Genomic DNA, 25,054 nt, shown 5'->3' on the forward strand with positions numbered 1-25,054 from the left:
CCTTTTATTTGTGCGTCTCTTTGCTGATTTGGTGTCGTCTGAATGGAAAGAAGCGAGGTTGTGATCAGTAAGTGTTTGAGGGATCTTTATTTCCCTCGTAAACTGCACGTGTGCGACCGGAAGAAAACTGAGAAGCTGATGCAACAAGCATTAAAGCCCCCCCCCCGGGGGCACTTGTGTCATCAAACATTCCAGGAGGAAACCGGATGACGTTGGATCAGTTCTGCCCCGTCGGTAATTCCTGCCAGATGTCACTCAAGTTAAAAGGAAACAACCATGCCATTGTTTTTTATTTTATTTTATTATTTTTGTAATTTTAATTAATGTAATCCCTTCCTCTCTTGTCTTCATGTTTTTAGCGTTCATTTACTTGTATATTATCTTCTTTTCCACATTGTTTATAGAAGCCATTACTTAGTTAAATGAATTTGTTCTATCAAAACCTTATTTTAAGTGATTTCTTTTTTTTAAAGAATTGGTGTAAAAATTGAATGTTACCTTTTGTAAAACCTTTTTTTCAAATGGATCACAATAAAAGTTTGAAACCTTACAGTTCATGTCTGTGTATTGACGGTAATTCTTAATTTTAAAGTTTGTTTCTCTTACCTTCCCTTGGAGATGACAATTTTGAGATGTTATTTAATGAGATTCCATGGATAGAACTCATGAATAAAATAAGTTCTATTTTGTAATCTAACTCCATTAGGATTCAATCTGATGAAACTTTATTGGTCTGAAAAAAGGCAATGATTCAACAGAACCAAAAAGAAACAGGCTCTCAGGAAGTTTCATCTCAACATGCCTGGAATCGGCCCCAATAAAACAAACATTTAAAAACAGCCTCTTTATTAAAATGCTTCAAAAGGTCAAACAAATGAAGCTGGCAGATTGTGAAAGAGACACTTCAGCAGCAGTGAACACAATTAAAAATGCTGACTTAAGTGTTGATAACCTTCAGGTGCCTCCAGAGATTAAATTCATTTTACTCAAATTCATATAAAACATCACAGAGCAGAGCTTGACTGATTTCATGCTTTGTGTACCTGACATTCACCTGAAGACTGAGGGTATGTGATCTGTTCATCATTAAAAAAACACTATATGAAAGTCCTGAACCGATGAGCTGAGAAAAAAACCCCAAGAAACATGTTTACGATTTAAACGTGAATCATTTTCCAGACGTCAAACTCACACGCAAAACACGAGGGACTTGGAGAAAAGGTGACCCTCAGCAGGATATTCATTTTACAGTACCGTACATGTCTTAATGTGCAAATCAATTCAAATCTAGACATTACAGAGGCAGATTCTTTTTCAGTCCAAATAAAAAGTACCAACACAAATAAACCCAACACGGATCAGAGTAAAAAGACAACTTGAGTTTTCTATCAGACTCCGATAACGCAAAAACATGTTCCTCAAAAAGGTCGGATTTTCCACCAACATTTTCTTTTCTGTCGTTTTCAACCAATCCTAGATCTTAAGATATATTTTACTCCAAACCAAAATTAGAATCTAAGTCACCAAGTCTCATCACTGCAAAAAACAACAACTTTCAAAGCAGCATTTTTGCTGGCAGCCTATTGGACGCCGCTGATGGACAACAAACGTGCTTCGAGAGTACAAACTGTTATAACACTGATCGCGGTACGCCAGTCACTTCTAAGACCTCACAACAAGCAGGCAGCCGATTCGTCAACCATCAGCAACCCCCAATGAAACAAAGCTTCACACGACGACCCTGAAACACCAACATTTGAGCCGAGTGGACGCGGAGGGCCAAAAACACACAACTAAAACAATGAATGTGAACCGAATTAGCGACGAGGGAGGGAAGCGATTGTGCCCGCCTCACGACGCCTGGCCTGCAGGGCATCGTGAGGTTGGGCTCAAAGTGACCACTGCTGCGGTTAGTTAGGTGGAGGTGTAGGGCAGCTTCTAGCACTGGGGTGGGGGGGGGCAAGAAGGGGTCCAGAGAGGCTGGACAGGAGAGCGTCGTTTGTCCTCCACTGCTGGTGCAGTCACCTGGCAGGACAAGGTCTTTTTGAGACACTGAGCAAGTGAACAGAAGCGTCAAGTTCCTAACGGTTTGAATAATAATAATAATACTGTTGACCACGAGTCTTGTTGTAGTTCTGCAACAATGTGAGGTTGCAGCGCTGCAAAAGTTCTGCATCATCATCTGGTCGGAAGGCAGCCCGACCACTCGGGGATTCTTACATCCACTGAGTACATTCAACATTTGAACCTACAAATAGTTGCTGGTTGTGAAAATCGCTGGTAGAGAAGAGAAGTTACCCCCCCCCCCCTCAGAGGTGACCGGGGGGGTTACTGTTATAACCTGCAAAACAAAGCCAAACGTGATGACAGTGCTTCATAGTAGTGACAAACGGCAACACTCGGTGTAGAATACGCTGCGCAGACGTTTGGTCAGTGTTAAAGTTAAAGTCCCGACATCGGCGAGCTTGAAGCAGGAAACAAATCACTCTGAGGATATGCAACAAGGTAGAAGTAAAAGCAAGTGTTCACAAGGTCCTTCTGCTCATAGTGCTGACTGACATAAATAAAAATAACATTTGGATTATTTACGCTGCTACCATCGAACATGTAAACGCCGGAGAAAAAAAAAGAAAAGAGAGACTTTTAGTTCTAATGTTCTCACAAACGTCCGAGAACACGCTTTCATGCCTGGGAAACATTTAAGCTACTGGTTTGAGGACTGAACGTAAACACCGGCCCTCTTTCGTGAGCTCTCTGGTGAAGCACATGCACGGCAGCGGGATGGCCTCCTCCCGCCGCGCGATCGTGTTGAACGTGCACTTCTTGAGGTGGTCGGCCATGCTGGCGATGTTGGCAAACTTCCACTCGTTCACCGTGCCGAACGCCGTGCTGAATCGCCACACCTGGAGAAGAAAGGCAGACGATCGGATTCATTGATTTTCACACAAGAGAGACTCTTTGAGGGCGATTTTTGTCCGACCTTGTCGGTGATCTGCCACGACGGAGAGCCGTCGGCGCGCCGCTTCTTCCCCCACAGCAGGACGACCATGCCGCGCATCTGCAGCAGAGTGGCGCACACGTCCCTCATGGTGCGAGACGCTCGGGAGAGTTGACACAAGCTGAAGCTGTCGAGGAAGCTGGCCACGTGCTGGAGCACCTCGAACGGAAGGCCGCTGAACCGATCGCACCGGGAGTCGAAGCAGCAGGCGCTTCCCGGCAGGCCGTCCCCGGGTTCGAAGGCCGCGCTGGGCTGAACCCCGAACGAGCCGAGGTGCCGGTCGTGGATTATCCTGAAGCCCTGCACGGACGGGCAGAACCGCCTTTGGGAGTAGGTGCAGCCGTAGTAGGCCAGGGGGCAGCGCTGCTCCATCCAGCCGTTGAGCCCGGCGTGAATATCCCCGTGAACGTTTTTGAAATGAGACGAGAACTCGTCCCGCCGGAACAGCTGCCCGCAGACAAAGGTGAACATCGAGCGCTGCTTGGTCTGGTACCGAGCCACGCACTCGAGCACGAGGTCCAGCCGGAGCGTGTGGAAGGGGCTCGGATTGGAAAGCTGCGGGCTGGCGTGATCGCAGGCCGACGCCGACGCGATGTCGCCGACCATGGTGTCGGTCGCGAGGATGGCCGAGGGGAAGGAGAACGTCTGCGTGCCAAAGTCGATGTGGTAGCCGTCGACGAACCGGCTGTCCGAGATCCCTCGACCCCCCGGAGAGTCGCCGAGGCAGAAGAGCAGAGCCGCCGTGATGAGGTCGATGCCGTGGAGGCCCATGGGGTCGTCCGCCACGTCCAGATCCGACGTGTCGACCGATTTGTCCTCCATCTTTGCCCTGAAGAGGTACGGGTCCGACAGAAGAGCCCGCCGGCCGTTAAACGTGAACATACTTATTCCCCTGAGCACGTCCACATTCTGAAGTTTGCGCTCCAAACACCGATACCGGAGCTCCGTAGGCAAGTGGTGCAAGAAGTTATTCCTCACATGATCAGAAAGCAGGAACGGCCTCGGAGGGGAAACCGCCGCCTGTTGAGGCACGGGACGTCCCGGTGCCGGAACGGGCACGCGATCCGGAGGCGTCGCCGGCCAGACAGGGCCGGGATCATTTATTGGCTCCTCGGCGATGTCGTCGCTCGCTTCAAAAAACAACTCCACAAAATCCCTCCCTCCCGCCCAGCCAACGCGCTCCTCCTCTCCGTCCGCTCCCGCGGCGCAGTCGACTCCTCCCACTGCTCCGAGCTCGCGTTCAGAATCAGAATCGCTCACCTCCATATCTACATTCCTCCCACCCTCCGCGAGACGAACATCACGACTATCGCCATTTTCTCCGGCGCCATTTCCTCCATTTAAATTTCCAACAAGGTCGCCGATATCTGCGGCGTTAGTCAGGATGTCCAAAGCCGCTGCTAAACTTCTGCTCGTCTCCACCGAGGCCCTGAACAACTCATCGTAGGACTCCTCTTCCATTTCCACGGTTCCGTTAGCCAACGCGGTCTCGGGCAGACTTGACGCGGTGGCCATTTTGTCACGCTCGTCGACTTCCTGCTCTCCACGCTTGGACACGTTGGTCGTAACCTTCAGGGACTCCAACAGCATCCTCTGATCCTGCAGGGCCAAGGCCATATCGAGCTGCTCGACCTCATCAAAGTCTTTGCTCAAGTTCTCATACGACTTGCGATCGGAGTAGCTCACGGGCCAGCGGTTCCACTCCATCGTGCAGCAGACGATACTCGCCGGGCACGTCTCGAGGTGTCGCGCCATCTTGATCCTCCTAATAGAGAGCGGGCAGCCGAACTCCCGGTTCAGGCACGGCCGCCGTTCGTACGGACACAGCAGACGGTGCTCCTCCAGTTTACACGAGTGGAAAACCGCCCCGCACACGAGAGCACAGCCAATGAGATCGCAGGAAACGCCCGCCTCTGGTCGCACCATGCACCTTCTGTTGATGCATTTAAGGCAGTGGGAGTGGAGGCTCTCCATCTTTAACCGTGTCCCTCGACGGCAGAGAGAAGGGGCGAAGATCAGCCCTGAAACAAAGTCGGCAAGAAATAAATCAAAGACGTGCAGTCTGATCTGATGATAAATGGTCGCTACGCGACTCTTAACACGTGGGATCCGGTTCATGAGCTCCATCTTTCAGATCATCTCGCAACCGGCGTCCATCAGCGTGTTTTGCCAAGCCTGCAGGCTGTGCTAACGTTTCACAACACCCCTCTTAAGTTTCACGGTGACTCTGGCTCTTCCACGCCAACCTGAGCGCTCCATCTTTAGGATCCGAGATTCGAGCCGCTAGGAAACCACGGGGGGGGGTAAACAAACCTCAAGCATTAGCGTGATTTGACTGTTCGGTTCCTTAAAGACCGGCTAGAACGCCGCAAGTCAAACCCGCAAAGCCACACCGGAGAGCTATTGTTAAAGACTGTGCAGCTCTGGCCAGCGACAGCTAGCTTAATTACGCAAACATAATCTGACAGGTTAGCAAACATAGCAGCAGCCGGTTTTAATGGTAACAGCTAATTATGGTCTGAGCGCTAATAACAACGCCGACGCTGTTTAGCACCGCTAGCTGTAAACCGCGTAGCCGCCGAACGCGTAAATTTGCAGCCGACAAAACTTTGAAACAAAAGAAAAAGCAACATGGCCATACAGTTAGCACTAGCTAGCAGCAACACTTCGTTAGCCTACCCCACTAGCTAGGTGGTGGACTCCAGAAACTGCTTACCCAATGTATGGCGCCGTCCGGCTGTGTTTTAGAACTTCTTTGAGTTTTTTTTTTTTAGCAGAGTACAGCAACATACACACAGTTTTAAATATGTCAAAACCTTCCTTTGTATTAATTGGCTGCAGCTGATTCTCCGGCTGAGTCCCTCGCTGGTCTGAGTTAGTCGGCGTTTGCGTTGATCCTGGAGTGAGGCGACGCAGTACTACGTCATCACGTAGATGACGTAGGGCATTAATGTTATGGACGCAGACTTGTGGGAGAGCACAGAAATAGACTCACTGGGGAAAAACCCTGCAGCTTTACATGGAGTTTTTCATGGCATGACTGCGCTGTTAATTTTTCACTTTATTTATAACTATACAACCAAAATTATCCTACTCGAAGCAACTATGAAAAATGATGAACGATCAGCGATTGCAATAATCAAACAACTGTTTAAATAGCTGATATAGTTGTAATATATGTTGTGTCGAGCTATTGAGACTGTTCTTGTTTGAGATGGTTTTTGCTTACAGCTGATAAATTTTACAAATAATCCCAATATGCAACAGGAATTTCATTGTTTTGCATTTGCATTTCTATTTTATATAGACAACATACATAAGAGATTAAATGGTGAATAAAGTACAGAGGTGTTGATAACCTATATTAATTCCATTAGAAGTAACAAATATGATGAATATCAACGTCGACCTGACAAATATTCACGTGTGTGTGTGTGTGTGCGTGTGTGTGTGCGTGTACTGTAGGTGGTGCTCACTGGGGGCCCTCTCCTGGTACAATGCTGCTGCTTCCCTGCCCTGTTGAACACCTTGAGCAGGTAGCAAATAATGCAAAGAGCATTCTTGGCTGGAATGAGCCAGATCAGAGCTAAAGCTAATTTGAACCATATTTAATAGCATACTGATAATCATGCAAGATTCAGATTTAATACACAAATAACTTTATAAACATTGAGTCAATATTTTCCTCTGGAAATGCAGTAAAATATAAAAAAATAAAGTAGGATTAAATTAGAAAAAAACCTCCAAATGACACAAATAGAGGGACAACACTTTATGGAGATCTTTATTAAGTCATACAATTTTAAGAAGAAAAACAAAGTTTCCATCATTATTTTTAAAAATAAATCCTGCACGTGTGTTTATACATGTTTTGTATGTCCATGTCTTTGCTCCAAAAGGTCTTCGACCCCCCATTCATGACGCTACCTCTGAGATGTGGTGAATATTGGACAGGGTGAGTTGCGCCTCCTGCGCCGGGTAGAAACGTCTGGAGCGGAGCCACAACCTCCCAAACACACCTGTGATCAGCAGCAGGATAACCAGCAGCCCCCCGAGGACAAAGGTCTCCACGGGAGGAACCCCACCTGCATCCACAGAGGAGAGGACACACTGGAAATGAATTGGGTGCACTTATTTAGAAGCACCGAAGAGAAGATCATGTTCAGAATTACTTAGATGGAGTAACAGGTGACAACATACTCAGCTTTGGCTTGTCTTTTTCTGTTAGCAGTCGTCTGATTGGTCCATATGACACCGTATGGGACAGAGGGATGTCTCTCCGTAGCCTCGTTAATCCAGCATCAACGGAACAGTTCTGTTTGGCAAAAAAACAGATTAACTGCAAGTTCATGCAGCCGAAAAAAAAAACGTTTCCAGGATCTATGTTAAGGACATAATCCGCACATACAGCAGGCTACTTGTTTGAACCGGCCCCTGAGTACCAATACCAAACAGAGGAATGAGAGTTGAATGAGTTCGCTCACTGGCTGGCACGGACCCCCGGTGTTGTGACAGATCTGGACGTTGCAGTGGAGGAAGACGTTTGTGTAAGAGCCGCCAACAAACTTGAACATTTGTATCCTGAACATGGCCTCTGGACCCTGGCCATTCTTCAGCATGCTTAGGGTCTGTTGGTTTGACAACACCGGGCAGCTGCAGGAGGGACAAAAACAAGTTGGGGGTGGGGGGGTGGGGGGATTGTTACTTGTAATATTTCAATCTAGGATTAAATACTGTGCTTTTTTAGCAGATACAAGGAGTGCGTCATGCGGGTGATGAATTGTAAGGCCGAGCAGTAATGCAAACACCATCCAGAGACTGTTTTCCTTTCCCTCAGGCATTTCGTTGCTCTACTGTTGCTAACAGAACCAAAATACTGCCTGTTGTTAAGGACATGCACAGCTGTCGGAGTGAAACACATATGGCCTCTCAGGCAGGAGTCACATGACCCAGGCTCTAAGGGCTGTCAGCTCAACAAGAAACAAATTCTCGTATTTCAGATTTCAACAGCGCCCCCGTCAGAGCACTGTGTTGAAAGCGTGATGCAATATCGCGTCAAGGGGGCTGCTTTAAGGTTCTATTTAATATACATGTTAAATTTACATTGTCTTACTTTTTCAGCAAAATAAATGTCAAGCATTTTAGAAGTATTTTCTCATATTCCAACCTCAATCGGGTTTAATTTGGACCGTCCCGAGGCAGACCTGTCTCTGATGAAGGCGTACTGGATATTGCTGTATGGCTCGCTGCTCGGCGTGGCCCAGCATCTCTCCACACGCAGCATCAGTTGGGCTGGTATCTGTGGCACAGAGAGGACGGACAAACAAATCTTTACACAATCATTTCAGAGTCAGCTCATAGTAAACAACAACTGCACCAAGATGTTCTCTGGCTGCACTCATCTATCTTCATCATAGGAGTGTTAGTTTTCCAGTGTTGCTTCATGTGTTCAAAGGCCTCATCCACAAATAGCTGTCAATAATAAGCATACTTTACACGCTGCAATGTGTTTCCAAAGCTTTGTTAAGCATGTTATTACAATCTGACAAAGGTATTCCTTGTAACTAAAGGTTATTTACCATAAGAACCTTCACAAAGATGTCATCGTCTAGTGTCAGTGATGGCACGGACGTCCATCTGTCCTCAAAGGCTTCGTCTTTGTACAGTAGCATCGACACTGAAAAGTTGCCGTCCTCTGTGTTCAGGGTGATTGTCCTGCACAGAAAACAACATGCCAAAACTATAGGAGAGGCTAAAAAGTCAAACTTCGGTAACATTTTCCTGTGAAATACTAATATATATACAGTCGGACTGCATTGCTTGTCAGTTTTGGGATCTATGATCTGATGATGTGATTTTTCTGCTTGAAAGTGTTGGAAACAGTTTTAGTTTGTGTCAATGAAATGTCGTGTAAGACTTTATAACAAAAATTCATTTTGAATTTTATTTCCTTTGAAAACAACAGCAGCTAAAAGTGATTAATTAATAGACCCAATAAAAACAACTTCTCGTAACGACCTACCAGCTATGAAATCTCGATTTGACTAAAGCCGCCGCTCACCTGACATCCACTTTAATCATGTTTTCTCCATTGGGCTGTTGGACCATGTAGTTGATGGGGTAGCGGCACACAAATGTTATGTTGATGTAGTTTCTCGTGATGATGTCTGTATTGTTGTTGTGTATGGTGTTGGTGAACATGATGTGTGTGTCGTCTGAAGCCTGCAGAGAGGAAAACAAAAACAAACAAAAAGTCACTGGGAGGACAAAGAAAACAACAATGAAAAATAATTGTAATAAGTAATAATTGTAAAAGTAAATGTACAGCAAAATACTAGTGTCAGGAAGCTCCACGTCCCTAAATTCATTATAAAAAACATTATTTACACTATGTAGATGATACAAATCTGAGTGCTGGAAACATTAGCATACTCCATTTTAGGAACTTTACCAACCTGGTGGTTCCAGATTTTTTTTTTAACCAATTAGTTGTCATGAATTTAACCGCTGGGTCCTAAGATTTATCATATGATAAGAATCTACGTTTTTATCACCAAAGTAGTGACATAGTTTGACCCTGTTCAGGGTCCCTGTGGACTTAAAGGCAAATAACAAAGCGTATAATCAAGTATCTGTTGTTGTTCTGCAGGTAAAAAAAAAAGAAAAAAGGCCTATATTGTATAAGGGACAGTAAAACAGTATGTGTGAATGTGTAAAGGTGTGGTTAGAGGGCAAATTGACGCCATAGATGCATCAATTCCTGGCTGTGAGAATCCCATTAAAAAGTAACCGGGCATTCCTTTAAGAACATCAAGCTGTAACTTCAGCCGTTGTCCTTTCACACACTGTAAATGTCAGTCATGCTGCTAAATATTCGACGGTTGGCAGCCGGCAAAGGTGACGGCCATAAAACGTGGATGGGGGGGGGGGTTGCATCCAGCGTTTGTCTGGAATCCTGCTGATTGCAGATGGAGCGTGGCTTCTTATAGGAACTGAGCCGGAGGAAACGGTTTGAGCTCTAACCTTCCAAACGTCTTTTACTGCCTCTGGGTAAACAAACTCCAGTGTCCTCCTGGCTCCACCGCAGAACCTCACTAACAAGGCAGAACTCTCAGGGAAACACGAGCGAGTCCGCTGTCACGTTTTAATAAAAATAAAATAGAAGCTTGACCTTTAGACCTTTAGACCTAATAATCAGGGCGCTTGTTGACAAATGATTTGCAACATTTCTATACCTTAAAAATGTATAAACAATCATTCCCATGTAAATCCTGATCATGCAGAACTAGGAGGCCCCTTTGAATGAGCGCGCATGTTGCTGAAGGCAATAGGGACACACTTCTTTCTTGACACACAAGTCAACCACCTCCCCATCTTTTCTCATACCCCTTCTCTCTCCTGACTCAGACACAAAGGTCTCCAGTTATGTAAAGCACAGTGGAAAATGCTTTGACATTGAAAGGGTGCTGATGGAGCAGCCAGTTGCCATGAGAACAAAGAAGTAATCTATTAACGCAGGAATCTTTTGCTGCAGATAAAACAGATATCAAGCCAGTTTGTCTGTATCCTTTCATCCTTTGTTAGGAGCTGCTCTCAACGTCTGAGGTCACACACTGAATCCACTCATCACTGAATGACGAGTTCAGGCTTTAAAGCAGATGCTGAGTAAAACAACTGGTACCATTATTGTCCCGCAGTCTGAGAGATTTGTCTTTATGCTGAAAACGTAGTCGTCCCCAACCGCAACGCCGCGGCACTCGGGATCATTTAGATGCAAATCCCGAACCTAAACATGGAAAAACACAATTAGGATGTAAAACCCAAACAATTAATGATGTCAGTGCTCGGGATTGTTGAGGCAAAGAGTTCTGTCGGCGCTCACTCACATAAACTGGAGGCACTTTGTTTAGAAAGAAAGCACTGGGAATAACAACCTGCATGCGGTCGTTGGTGCAGATGACAGTGTCATTGAGCTCTAACAGAAAGAAAAGAACAAACAAAACATTAATCGCACAAAACCATTGCTTTCAGAACGTTTCTGATATTTTTGTCTAAGTGTAACAAATATTTACTTTGAGTCCAGCGGCTGATCTGAAGTTCAGCAGCGTAATTTATGTAGGACGGTATCAGGCCTCGAGGTCTCAGCGGGGATTGGATGAAGGAACAGATTTGAGATTTTTCATTTTGACATTTCCTTGAATTTCTCAGGGAATAATGTGTGGATCTTGGTGAAATCAGGCCAGATTAGTGGGTTGGTATCTATATGTTCCAAATAGAAATCACCTCTGCTGAAGATATTATGTGTGTTTTTAACAGGGTTACATAAAAACAGATTTTTGCATGTTCAAGGAAAAGTATAATTTACAAAAATACACTTCCTTTAACATCGCAAGCTCTTTTCAGCATGTTTAACAATTACACGTGAACTACGTAGATTAGGATTATAATTTGTTTTAATGGCTATTCTCTGATTGCAAAACCCTTTTTTTATAGGACTACTTGTTTTCTATGTAAAACTGGTGAATATTTATTAGAAGAGTTAATTGTAAATTCTAAAAATGTCTTCCTGATCACTAGAGATAATAACACTTCTAGTTCAAGTGTTGTAGTATTTTTCTGCACTGTACTACATTTTAGAGGGACATATCGTACCCACAACATTTACCTGAAGTTATAATTTGTGGAGAATGTAGCCAACAAGCTAAACTATTTATCTAGAAGTACATCTAGTACTCTTAGTACTCATACTCTGCTCGTTTATAAATCACTGAATGGTTTAGGGTCATTACTGATCTGCTGCTCCATTATGAACCATCCAGACGCTTCAGGTCTGCTTTCTGTCCCCAGAGTCAGAACCAAACTAGGAGTCACCGAGTCCAGTTTTCATGTTGCACATATCTGGAACAAACTCCTCCAGATATTCCACTGCAAATCACATCTTTTTAAATCCTTTTAGTTCATTTCTAAATTGCTTTACATGCATTTTATCTTTATCTTTTTATGTGTTAAATAAAGCACTCTGAAATGCCTCCGTTAGAAATAAGAAATTATTATTTATATTATAAGCTTCTCTCTCATATGTAATGCTTAAAACACACACAAAAACATTTCAGACCACCTTTAATCAAAACCCTTGAGGCCTTTATTGTTACTCTACATGATATTGTAAATTAAATTCCAGTTGTTAATATGTGAAGCTTTTTCATATCGTCATGTTCCGTAGATGATCTGATGCTTATTAATTTCAATACCAGCTGACAATATCGATGATTTAATCTTTGATATTTTGTCAATAAAACACCAGATTACTTTAACACACAAAGTATAGTCAAGGTGAGAATTGAAGTATATTTTTAATCATTTCCGTTTAAGTCTTTCAAAAAATTATTGTTTTGTAATCGTTTCATTTGCTTCCTGGTTGAGTGATGTGATCTCACCTTCCTCCTCCTCTTCAGGCTCCAAATAAACTGACGAGGAGACCATCATGGTGAACAGTAACCATGCAAGAACCAGGCTGGCAGGTACCATCTTCATCCTCAGCCACTCCGCTACCTCTCCACCAGTCTTCTGGGGACTATTCACCACAAGACGTAGTACCCCCCTCTTACCCCAGCCCTCGAAGCACAGCTCTAATGAACTGGGAGCCTCCCTCTGGCCTTAAAACACCAGCTTGAATGATGTCTCCTGCAACAATGAGATTCCGCACATGAATAGCGGGAATTGAGGGGCGTCCAAGGTAACTCGTACGTTAGCGCCTACTGAGCTGGTGTCCTCTTAGTAAACATCGTGCAACTGTTTCTTACTACAGGGAGCAACGAGAAGTCTGGTAACCATGTAAAGAGAGACAGCTCAGGGAGGGCACTCTTTGTCGTCTACCTCCTTTGTTCGGACATTTTAAAATCTTTACTGGAGCGGGAGCCAGAGTCAGTCAGGCGAAAAGAAAGTCAAGGGCAATTTGACCTGTGAGTGTGTGGTGGGACAAACCATAAACGACTTCCAAACAAATCAGGATTATCACAGTCGCATTAGAAACACGAGGCATGTAATTACTAAACTGTACTGATTCTAAGTGGGATTGTAAGAAAAGGAAAACTTCAGTCTTTCTAACTTGTGAGTTTCATTTACAAGAATAGTTTCAAAGACAGAGACTTTATCCCTTTTTTTTTGTCTTGCAAATGAGGCAGGCAGATCTTTCCCTTCTACTGTGAAGGTCAGTGGCTTCCTTCCTGCTTCCATTTTTTACTACATAAGAATAAACCGCAATAAAACCACTGGAGGAGAAGAGCAGGTCAAGCAAGTTGATGATGGACTTTTATTTCCTGGAAGTTGTGATTTCTGCATTTAACTCACAGTTAAGTGTCGATGCATATATTTAATAACAGATGAACACAAGCACCAGCACTGCACAGTCTAGTCTGACGTAATCATAAAAGATGCGCTTGATCGGCTGAAGTGGTTGAATCAAACAAGAAGTGAGCCAAATACACAAAGATTAAAAATTAAATAAGGTTGAGAAACATCTCGGGAATGCAGTCGACAGTTTTAGGATGATTATGTATAAAATGTGCAACATCAGAGCAGGTTGAAAACGACGACGTGACGAGCGGCATCTCTTCACTCCAGATGTTCCGTGTCGTCAGTGAACAAGTCGGCGAGGTCGGCTACCGTCAGAACGGAGGCCTCCGAGTGCTTCATGGTCGTGCTGGTGTGGCTGGAATTGCAAAAACGTTTGTGGGTCTTTTCCGAGTCGAAACATTTAGAAGGGAATTTCTGCATAGAAAATGAGGCGTGTTTGAGGCTCTCACCTTTTCTCTGCTGTCTTCAGCATCGCCTGCATTCTCTCTTCAATTGTGGATTTGATAAGAAATCTGTGAACAAACGTCGGCCTGGCGGACACAAAATGCAGCAATTACACAGAATGTAAAGTGCAGTATTAAGGAAACACTGCACAGGCGACACCGCGGCTGGAATGGGACAGAATTCCTTAAGTAACTTAAGCAGTTCTCACGTGTAAGTCAAAACAGCTGGAAAGGTCTCTAGATTAAAGTTCCTGCCTCTTACTTGGTTTGGCCAATCCGGTGCACCCTGCCTATGGCCTGCAGCTCGTGAGCAGGATTGAGGATGGGCTCTACCAGCAACACGTGAGTCGCCTCGATGATGTTCAGACCGTTGGAGCCGGTGTGCAGCGGAAGGAGGAGGATGTTGATTTTTTCTTCATATTTAAAGGAGCTCAGATTTTCCTGGAATGTTAGAAAATGATGCACTAGTTACATTAGTTACATTCGATTGTGAGTAAACCGCTACAATCCAGTCTTTGATCTTTGGTCCGTCATGAGATCTATGCACTTAAGTGTCTAGCCGAGATTACCACAGTTTCTCTAACCTGGAATTTGTGAATCCCGTTGATTTGAGAGAACTCCATGTTGTTGTCAAACAAGGCCTTAGCGATGATGTCCAGCACACTCAGCCACTGAGCAGGAGAGAAAAGGAAACAAAGTGGGGCAGGTCCAAACTCGATATCATCAAAATAAAAAAAACTACCTTATAGTTTAGTGTTACCGTGGAGAAGACGAGACACTTGGCACCGGGGTCGGCCCCTTGAATCTTCTTCAGTGTTCTCACCACTGCTTCCACTTTGGTGGAGTGGCTTCCCTGACAACAACGGGGAACAGGAAAATTAGCCTATGCTGCAAATTCATTTTAAAAATGCCCAAAATAAAGTTGTGAATGTCAGAAGTGAATCAAAGTGTAACCACTTAATAAGAGCAAGTTACGGTCAAAAGCAGACAAGCACGAATGAATCTAGCGGGGGACGGTGCAGACTGACTTTGACCGGTATGTCCTGGTCCTGGCTGGACGACTGGGTGGTGAACACGTAGGAGATCTCAGCGTGTGATGTGGTCTGTCTGCAAATGGCGCATTTGATGGCTCGCCGCCTCGATCCCACGCTGTACTGCTCCACGATGATGGCGATGCACTCATTACAGAAGCAGTGGCCGCAGGTAAGCACCGCCCACTGGAAGAGAGGATTTATCCAACAGATACTCTATTTAAATCATTCTTCTGCAAACAGAATCACTTAGAAAAAAAAGCCAAAGACAAAGCAATACGATTAAACATCATTCAGTCAGTTTTATAGAGCACATTTTAGCTGAAGAGAGAACAAAAGAAGTTGTTGTTTGGATATTGCGACAGCAAAAAGAGAAACTAGAGGCAGCATGGAGGGAGTAAAGACCGTCAACGATCATCTGATCGCTGTGAGACATTTAAGATCAACCTCCTAGACAGCGCTCACCTCCTGTCCTAGGGGACGGGCACAGATGGGACATGGCTCTGGGTTCAGACCTCCAGTAGACTTGTCCTGAGACTGGAACAAGGAAGGTCATGTTCTGAGCTGGGAAAGAATTTGATTGATTTGTAGTTCCTATTAAAAGCAGCTTACCTTCTCCAGATTGGTGAGGTACAGAAACTGGCCGAGCTTCTTTTGGAGCTGCGAGTTAGCCACCGCCTGGTCGTTCAGGAGCTTCGCCCGGTTCTGCTCCACCTGGAAGCAAATCACCCGAGGGCGTGGGGGTCGAGAATGCCATGAAGATAGTTGAGGCAGAATATTACATCCTTGGAAACTTTCAAGACGACTGTGCACAACACCGAGAGGCGAGATGTGGGCTTTTAATGCAAAACCAGCATGTTCATATAACAGCATGTTAAAAACACTGCAGCTGAAATTATCCAAAGGAGAGCTAAAGCTAAACAAAGTTAGGGACTGTGGAGTGTGGACGGCATCATGAGTCTGTTCAGACCTGGTATTGATGTCCCTCCTGAGTGATCGGATCAGAATCACAGCCCGGAAGACAAGAATAAACACAAATGCTCTTTCACCTCATGAGGCTCGATGATGTGCAGCAATTTGGGCTTCGGTTCGTCGGGCAGACGCACACGTAGTCTCTCTGTGGCCATTCCCAGTTCATCGATTGCCGACACGTGATTCCTCAGCACCATCCAGTACTCGTGAAGCACCTAAGGCAGAGTAGCTTTCTCTAATTAATATCAGCGCAAAACCAGCTAATGATTACTGTTGATGTTGATGATGATGATGATTTTTTTTTTATTTTGGTTGTCAGATTGAGACAAAAAAATTAATAAATACAACTTAAACAAAACTAAACAAATTACTACAAATAAACATCTCCAGCGTATCAGAAGCCCGGAGAGGGTTTTTGCAAACCTTGTACTCTTTCTTCCAGTTCTCAAACAGCTCCATGAAAGTGTTGCCCTCCTCCACCAGCTCCGGGTCCAGCCGTTTCACTTTAGCAAAGGACAAGATGGCTTTCAGGGTGCGCTCCATCTCGCTGGCCGCCCACAGACCTCGGCTGGTGGTGGGTAGACGGTCGTCCACCAGTCCCTCTTCATCTTCAATCATTTCTTCAAAGATGGCCGTCTGACCTTTCACCCTGTTGGAAAATCCTTGTTGTAATCAGTTTTTTTTTAAAGAAAATGTTTTTTTATTAACACGATTATCTGAAAATGCTGCTCTACTTACGTATGAGAGAACAGCTTGGACTCATACTCTGTGAAAAGCTCATCTGCTTTGCAAAAAACACAACTGCAACAGGATAAGACAAGAATGAGTCACAATTTGTTTTTGCTGGTAACCATGTAAAGAGAGACATTCCATTAATTATAAGAAAATGCAGGCGTTCAGGAAGCTGAAGTTTATAAAGCACATTTAAAATGTGTATTTTACTTATTGAGCGGCAGCCTCATAGGTCTGAGGTGACAGATGGTGACCTCGTCAATCACGTTCTGCGAAGCCGGGCCTTCAAGACTTTTCACCGCGTCCTGCACAGTCTTCTGGGATTTCATCAGATCCTTCATTTGAGAAGTGAGCAAAAACTGCAGACCGCAGGCGTCACGAAACCTGCAGGACGACCAAAACGGTTCGTCACGTTTAGAGTGAGGATGAACTATCAACCTGTTTTGAAATAAATAAAAGTGTTTACTTGTCTGCCATGGACAGTTTGTGGGCTTGTTGTTTGTAGCTGGACGTCAGCTCGTTCTTGACACGGGACACCAGATCGTCATCGGTCGTGCACCGGATCGCCCTCTGGATGACATCCAGCCACCAGGGGGAATTCAGCTTGACCTTGAGAAAGATGCTGATGCTAAGTTTCCTTCCTAATTTTATATATTAAAACATATTAATTATATTCAAACTGTGAAATTTTGGGATGTTGCAGACAAAATGAGTTTTGAGTTCTGTTTCTATTAATCCAAATACAGTTCGAGGAGTTTTAAGCCTGTCTGACAGAGTTTAACTGCAATAAACATTTACAAAATTGCTGACTTTTGACAGAAGACAGTTGCTTGTACATCAAATCTAGATGAACTTCCCATCCCGTCTGTTCCAACATGAAGCACAATTGGCCTGAAGGTGGATGTAAAATAGTTCTCACTTTGCGTTTCAGCTCCTTGATGTTCTGCAGCACCGGCTGCAGGCTCTGATAGGCGTCCGCTACCTCGGAGTCATATTTGGTCATGTAGTGCTGCCGTAGCTGCTCGGCCTACAGAGACACGGACTAGAGTCAACACAAACTAGAGAACTAAAATAAAACTGATGGATGCCTCACAGGTTTCCTCCCAAAGCTAACAAGTGCATATTCCTATGAAAAACGTCCTCTAAGACAGAAAATAGTAGCAAATATTAGTGACTCGCCTCCTCGCTTAGTCGGTGATCTCTCAGGGTAGGGGGTATCCCAGGATGCTTCGCACCCAGCAACTCCATCAAGTTGTGGGTTGCATGAAGCCTCTGTTTTAACACAACAGTAAAAAAGACAGAAGTGATGCTAGCAGCACTCTCACAATCCACCGGTTCCATTTTTGGCCCATATTCCCCTTCCTTCATAAAGTATCAGTTATGGAAATGATCTGCGACTGACTAGAATGGTCAAAAAAAAACACCTTGTTTTTCATAAATGAAAAATGGACGGTTGAAGTATAAATTTCTCAAAACAAAGCAAATGTCCAGTGTTTTATTGTAGAACCACTGTTGTATAAATGGAAACACGTTAGACATTGACATATCCCACAGCTCCATATGTTAATCACGTACATATGTTTAAAGACATGAGTGGGAGGAGGCAACATACCTGTAAAGAATCCGTTTTCAGTCGGTCTTTGTGCTCTTCTGATGAACGGAGCACTTCTCTATACAACTCTGCCGCCTCTACAAACTCATCTGTGGGGAGAAATGTTGACTATCAGCGACAGCATGTTGCGTGCTGCGTCAATGAGGAGTGATACGCAACCACAGCACAAGCAGCCACTTTATACAGATCACTGAATCTTCCTGCAACAAAGTCCCACAGAATAAAAAGTGCTGAGGGACGCAAAGATGAGATCACAGCTTGTGTTTTGTTTGAACTGGTTCCCATGGGAGACTGGGAGTACAAGCACAGAAGTGGGGATTTATACCTCTGATGATGTGGATTCCAGCCAGGCCGTTCAGGGCGCACACCAATTGTCTGTGAGCTTCTTCGCACTCCACTCGACATTTCTTCTGCAGGGACTTGAGGAGCTCCTCCATCGTCATGGTGCTGCAAATCGCATCAGAATGGGTCAAATTTACATAAACTCAATTGCACTATGTATAATTGCAAAAGGTTTCTGCGGTCTATTACTGGTGCAGCAATGCTCTATTTAGTCAAGACCTATAGTTAATTAAGCATTGCAGCTGCATTCACATAAAGACACTCAAAAACAAGTGTCACGGACCTCTTCTGCAGGGGCAGGAACTCCCCCCTCACAGCCTGTGGATGGCAGCAGGCCTGACGCAGCCTCAGCAACGGACACAGGATGGTGCTGACGGTGCGGCGATCGAGGGTGCCGAGCTTCAGGGTCCAGTCGGAGATCTTCCTGAGCTTCACCAAAGCGTCCTGTGAGCAGACCTCATGTTGCCGGTGGTAGAAATGACCCTCGACTGGGGAGAAGTGCAACCAATGGACTTCCTCTGTCTGAGGCGGGATTTGGATCTGGGAAAGCAAATCGATCCAAAAACTCCGATGTTCGATGTGTTTTGTCTCGTATGGAAGCGATGCAAGTAAAACATACTTGACAATTAAGAAAATCCTTATCACCTCACCTGATCAATGACATCTTTTTTAGCTGAACGCCATAGTAACTGAGCAATTACACGGTACAGCGGCTCTGGGTTACCCCGTCGATAAGGGCGATAGAGCAGCTGGTCCCACCAGTGTTTCACCCAGTATGGGTCGACTCCCAAGAAAAGAACGAGGCCGTACAGATCTGTACAGGAAATAATTTCAGTCCGGAGCCTTAAGAGACCGGCCACCTGCCTCTGATTCAGATGCTGCTGCGACGTTTACCTTCCAGGCCTCTCTGGACAGGCGTGCCACTGACACACCAGCGGTTGACAGATGCAAGGCGTAGCGCCATCTCTGCAGCCTGGAACGAAAATATAAGAAAGCTTCGACAGACGGACTGAAAAAATGATTTATTGTTCATAGAAACGCGACTCAAAAAGTTAGATTATCTGTTGACTCCCTCCACTCACCTTTGCAGTGGGACATTCAACCATCTGAGCTTCGTCCAGGCAGACCCGCCACCACTCCACCGCCACCAGAGGGCTGGGTATGGCCATGTAGCGCTTCTGGTTGCGGAAGCGGCGTCCGTCCTTGCTGTTACTGTGGGGAATGTCGACATAGTTGAGCTCCGACCGCAGCACATCGTACGTGGTGATGACCACATCCTGCTCGGCGAGCACATGTGGCTGAATGAATCCATGCTTCTTTACACCCTGATAAACCTGCGACGAAGAAGTAATTTTATTTAGAGGCGCATTGTCCTCATTTACAGACGTTTTCTATCGTCTAATTCCATTCCAGCTGCAACAGCAGGAACGTAAACACACCATCTGTCACTTGACAGTCCCGCCCTGCGCTTAAAACATATTTCCAATACAGAACACAATCATCTACATTCTCACCAGCACGCGCAGCGAGGAGGACCTGATGTGCCGGTTGATCTCCTCCACCCACTGGTGGCAGATGGAGCTCGGGGAAATGATGAGGGTGGCACCGGTTGAGACGGGTTTCATGGCGACTAGGCAGTGAGGGCAGTAGAAAGGTGTGGTTTCGAGACTTTCTTGTTTGTAGTTTACGCAGTCCGCATGCTGCCACAGCTGGCAGTTCATGCACTGGACACGGGCCTTGTAGTCGACGAGGCCCAGTTCACCGCAGATACACTCGAAGCGGTAGTCGGGGGTGTTGAACGGGAACAGAGACGCTCTGGTGGGGGGTTCTGTCTCCTCGTGTGAAGTGAGCTGAAGAGTCGCTCCTCTTTCTGTAGGCAGATCATCCATTGTGAGAGTTTCCTGTGTGTCTGACTTAACCTGAGAGATCTGCGAAGCAGTCGCAGACATGTCCAGCGAGCCGTCCAACTGATCTGCCTTCTCGCTCAGAGTGTCATTCCCCTCCATCGGTCTTTCTGGTGCGACACAGTCAGACATTGTAGAGCACAGATCACTTTGATCCTCCAGGAGAGAGTTTTGCAGGGCGGCTTCTGCCTTCTCCTTTGCTCGTCTCTGAAACAGTTTCCGGGGTGTGCACTCTGAGTTTTTACAATTCTGAAAAAACAGCAGAAAAACATTCAAGAGGCGGCCCAACTTACAAATACTTGAAGTCTACAGCATTTATATTTAAAGCTTTTTATTCTTACAGACTTTGACGCCCCTGCTACCATCTTCTTTGTTTCTTTATACTTCTTCCCCAGCCTGAATGACCCAGCCAAGCCTCGACCTTTGACTTGGTCAACCAGCCCTTCAGTTATCAGCTTCGCCAGCGTCTTCCTGATGTGGTTACGATTTTTTAAGAGGTCAAAACCATAAGTGGCACGGATGTACGTGAAGATAGCATTGACCGAGGCTCCTTTGCCGGATCTCATCTCCTTAATTGCAGTGAGGAGCATGACACGCACAGCTGCACAAAAGTAACGTGCAAATCAAATTAAATTAAAACTGAAGAGACAAAAAAAGATGTTACATGTAAGAGGACAGTGAGTGTCATACTTGGGCATGATGTTTTCTTTTTAGGCTGAATTTCAATCTTGCAGCGAGCAACTTTCTTTCTTTCAAGTGGAGGTGGAGGCACAAAATAATTGACAGATTTTCCCTATAAGAAGCGATAAAGGCAAACAGACACTTAAGAGAAGACAAATATCCTACATTATAAACTGACTAAATAATAAAAGACAACACTAATGGGATTTAGGTAAAGAGGGAGAGTTTATATTTGATATTTATAACGTCCTACTGAGGCTCACCACTGGCAGGGTGAGGGCCTCCTGCTCCAGGTCCTGTCGAGTGTGAAACAGGATTAGAGCCAGAACTTCCACCGTCTTTCCAAGGCCCATTTCATCAGCCAAGATGCCACTAGGCCACTCCACGCCGGCGAGGGGATATTCTCGGATTACGCTGGGGGAAAAAAGACAATTCTGATGTGAGTCAGGGCTCCTACAGATGAAAAATAAGATTCAGATTTGTTTTGGTATCAACAATTAGTACTAAAATCTAAAATATGTTTTTGTAGATGGCACAGCTGAAAAACTTTGAAGCTCTTACCAGCCAGTAAACGGGTTGTAGAACAATTTCTTGCCACACAAGGTAATCAGCTCTCGCCAGAGGAAATGCAGCGATTGTTCTGCAAAGGCATTATAAATATTCACAAGGTCATTCCTCACAGATCTAATGTAGGTGTTTTCTTTTTAAATACAGGAGTGTAAGAACTTAATGTGTTTTCATTGTCATGGGTGCATCTGTTCTCCTCTTCCTGATTTAGGAGGAACGTTTTTGAACTGAACTTCCCATGTTGTAAGACCATGTCTCTGGACTAATGATTAGAACAACCTTTGAAGAATGCAGCAGGAATTCAGTGTCCCGGACAAAACTTGAATACCTTTAGGGGAGGTGATCCTGAATTTCTCTCTCCCCAGCATCCAGTTGACGGCCTGGCTCTGATAAGGTCTCAGAACGGGGATGAGAGCTTCGTGCTGGACATCATAGTTCCCCTCCTGGCTTTCTTTCTGATGAACATGCCGGACATAATCATAGAGTTCCTCCACGTTTTGCCTCTCCAGGTCTGTGTCGCATTCCTTCTCCTCATTGTCGACAACTTCTACATGGAACAGCAGAAAAGTGTTACTCCTGTTTTTAGCACTATGTTTCCTTCAGGGAACACACTGCTTTACATTAGATCTACTTGTGACGCTGCTCTTTAAGAACTTTATCATCTTTTAGACAAAAGCTGCTTACCAGGGATAATGAAATCATAGAAATACTCCATTAACTTCTGCATTAGTTGATTTGTTTTCTTTAGTCGAGCATTTCCCTCACTTAGAAACTCGGGCTTACCAAGCCCAGATTCCAGCAAGTAAATCCCCACCTATCAGAGACAAACAATTATGAAAAGAATGATGAAGATCTGATGGAAGAAATGGCCTCAAACAAAAGCAATCCATCTTTCAATCTGCTTGAGGACAAGTAGATAAGAGCATTTTTAGTTTTTGAGTATATAGTATCCTGAAATAGCTTCTTACCCTGACTGAGACACCCTCCTTCTGATAGCAGAGCTGAAGCGACCTCCTCTTCTGCATCCAGTCGAGGTCCTCCAGCGGGATCCAACTGAGGCTGCACTCCACTGTGCTTGTGTCCTCTGAGCTCTCACCGCAGATGCTGTAACTGATCCAGAGCTGATCACCCATCCTGCGCAGGATGAAAGCTTTGTGGTCACAGTCAGAGGGGATGGAAGCCGGCCGGACAATAAACTCCCCAATGAGCGCCTTCCAGATGTGGCCCAGTTTTGAAGCTGGCTCCACAGAGAGGGCCAGGGAGGCTGAACCCGAGCTGCTGTCTGACAACGTGCCAGGGAGTTCTTCTGTAAAACGGTCAGAGCCGGTGCATGCAGCCTCAAAAACATCTCCAGGGTTCGAGAGGATGGATCTGGTGTGGGTCGCGCCGACAGAAGGAATGGAGCAGGTTGGTAACTGATCATCTTCCCGGACAGGCTCCTTTTTACGGTCCTCCAGCATGTTCCAGTCAAACCTCTTCTTGTCTTCATCGTCTACCCTCACAGGAGGAGCTTTTTTTCTTCGGCTACTCATGGCTAAATTCTACATGGACAACAAAATGTTGATTACAAACTAAAAGTGTATGATAATCAACAGTTGGTAGACAGAATATGTATCATCTAACACCCAGCTAATGTTTTAAGGAATGAAATGTGTGAAATAATGGTGGTTTTACTCCAAACTTATATTTATTAAAAGCTAATAATAATAATATATCAACGCTTATATATAAATATAAATAGGAAAAGACGAAAAAAAATAAATTAAATATCATGTGAAGCTGTATATTCTCTTGGAATTTTATCTAAAGATCCAAAGAACCCCTGACAGGAAAGTATTGTAAGATAGGAGGTATGTATCCCGATATCGATCACTGTTCTAGGACATCTGCGTGTCTGGTTTGTCTGCGAGAGTGCCATTATTCCACATAGAAAACAAACAATACGAGCTCAACAGCTAACTTGTTTATTTCATGTCAAGCAAGGGTAAGAGTTAAGTAAATACAACTGGCTAACATGTTGACTACCGGAGGTATGATTGCTGTAAAATGCACACATTCCTGTTTAAAGTTTTAGTCCAAGGGAAAGGCAGCCGGACTAAAATGTATGAACACTGTGCGACACAATGAAAACACTCTCAGGCTCCGTTTGACTTTAAAAAGAAGAGACGAAAATGCGCGTTTACTTTTCGAACCTCCCCCAAAGACGTCTGGTTTCTATCGCTGCATCATATGTGGTTTATCGTCCCAGCAGTTCCGAATAAGCAGGTGGGCATGCATCAAAACACTAAAATTTACTTCAATCTTCCAGTCCGCCATTTTTAAATTCAGGAAGTGACGTCCTATCGGTGCGACGCGCGTGAACCGTGTCATGATTTATTTGTTTATTTTTTGTCTTTAATTCAAGTTGTTATGATTCATTCATTTGTTTTTACTTTTTAATATTTTATATTCTCCGTTTTCCCTACCTACTTGCTAGTATTGAACATTTGAATATAAGTAACGTAGAAAATGTTGAGAACGTTTAATTTGTGCTTCCTTTACATTTTGTTTTCCTTGCATTCATACTCTAAGTATATATCTTATGTACTTAGAGTACTTTGTATAAGTACATAACAAAAACCCCTGTTTTGATGTTTTAAATTAATTTTTTCAAAGTTCACAAAGCTGTTATGGAAGAACTTATTATTTAAAAAAAAATTACTTAAATCGCATTCACCCCTATCAAGTACAGTACAATGATCCTAATGAGCAATTACAGGGAAAGAAACATACATTAAATAGTAAAAATGTAAATGTCTTCGAATATAAGTCTGCAATTATAAAACGTTCTTTCGTCTTTAAAAAGTCAAAATTATGGATTTATTTATTCTTAGGGTTCTGATTTTAAGGAGGCAACGTACATTGAGCGACATTTTAACAAAATAAAGTTTTGCATTCCTGTCGTGGTGAAGCCACAGTTCCTATTGCGACCACAGAACGGCAGTCGATATTTGCAGAATTGCAGCAGCAGGAGGATCAATACTCTGACAACGTTAGTCCACAGCTGGACTAACAATGCGAAGTTTAATCCTTGTCTTCAATCTTTTATTCAGGGAATAGACAGATTTCAATTTAACGTAGGTTTTACTCTGTCGTCAGCTCATAATTGTCTACATGTATCCCATGAGAAAATTATGAGAAGGTGGCACCTCATGATCAACAGAGAGAGAGAGAGAGAGAGAGAGAGAGAGAGAGAGAGATGCACAATGATCCTTTACAGACGAGCTGGAGTCCACGACACAGACCCGCTATCCGTTCCAGAAAGGTATAGTAGTACCATTTATCAGATTCGCTTTTCATTTCATTGGCATGCTCGACTAATCAGTCTTACTATGAAATAGCCTGCACCGTTAAATTGAGACGCATGTACACGCATA

The 25,054-nt window shown here is 44.5% G+C and overlaps 3 protein-coding genes across 4 annotated transcripts; all 3 read right to left on the reverse strand.

The window, feature by feature from the left end:
* Positions 1-829: 829 nt before the first annotated feature.
* Positions 830-5,880, reverse strand: fbxo30a (F-box protein 30a). The gene is made up of 3 exons (XM_068751958.1): positions 5,715-5,880; positions 2,981-5,019; positions 830-2,903 (listed from the first exon to the last, which is right to left on the reverse strand). The coding sequence occupies exons 2-3, from the start codon at positions 4,970-4,972 to the stop codon at positions 2,700-2,702; spliced, it is 2,196 nt and encodes a 731-aa protein (XP_068608059.1). The 5' UTR covers positions 4,973-5,019; positions 5,715-5,880; the 3' UTR covers positions 830-2,699.
* An 888-nt stretch (positions 5,881-6,768) lies between these two features.
* On the reverse strand, positions 6,769-9,001 carry LOC137907673 (pancreatic secretory granule membrane major glycoprotein GP2-like). 2 transcript variants are annotated; one of them, XR_011105938.1, is made up of 4 exons: positions 8,203-9,001; positions 7,407-7,651; positions 7,199-7,313; positions 6,769-7,083 (listed from the first exon to the last, which is right to left on the reverse strand). XR_011105938.1 is itself a non-coding variant. In XM_068752029.1 (4 exons), the coding sequence occupies exons 1-4, from the start codon at positions 8,280-8,282 to the stop codon at positions 6,914-6,916; spliced, it is 534 nt and encodes a 177-aa protein (XP_068608130.1). In that variant the 5' UTR covers positions 8,283-8,393; the 3' UTR covers positions 6,769-6,913. The 2 variants fall into 2 exon arrangements, 1 of the variants encoding a protein (XP_068608130.1); XM_068752029.1 differs by having other exon boundaries at positions 7,483-7,651; positions 8,203-8,393.
* Positions 9,002-13,524: 4,523 nt separating this feature from the next.
* shprh (SNF2 histone linker PHD RING helicase) lies at positions 13,525-23,170 on the reverse strand. Its single transcript, XM_068751658.1, has 29 exons — positions 22,607-23,170; positions 22,323-22,452; positions 21,967-22,185; positions 21,633-21,711; positions 21,335-21,485; positions 21,081-21,183; positions 20,732-20,991; positions 20,001-20,639; positions 19,569-19,820; positions 19,381-19,459; positions 19,137-19,300; positions 18,770-19,026; positions 18,470-18,591; positions 18,145-18,233; positions 17,712-17,804; positions 17,452-17,559; positions 16,999-17,141; positions 16,743-16,916; positions 16,539-16,601; positions 16,224-16,449; positions 15,878-16,015; positions 15,441-15,542; positions 15,294-15,365; positions 14,826-15,014; positions 14,558-14,650; positions 14,382-14,468; positions 14,060-14,238; positions 13,804-13,884; positions 13,525-13,709 (listed from the first exon to the last, which is right to left on the reverse strand). The coding sequence occupies exons 1-29, from the start codon at positions 23,168-23,170 to the stop codon at positions 13,613-13,615; spliced, it is 4,953 nt and encodes a 1,650-aa protein (XP_068607759.1). The 3' UTR covers positions 13,525-13,612.
* Between the last annotated feature and the right edge of the window lie 1,884 nt (positions 23,171-25,054).

The sequence above is a fragment of the Brachionichthys hirsutus genome, chromosome 18, assembly GCF_040956055.1.
Source record: "Brachionichthys hirsutus isolate HB-005 chromosome 18, CSIRO-AGI_Bhir_v1, whole genome shotgun sequence".
Lineage (NCBI taxonomy): Eukaryota > Metazoa > Chordata > Actinopteri > Lophiiformes > Brachionichthyidae > Brachionichthys > Brachionichthys hirsutus.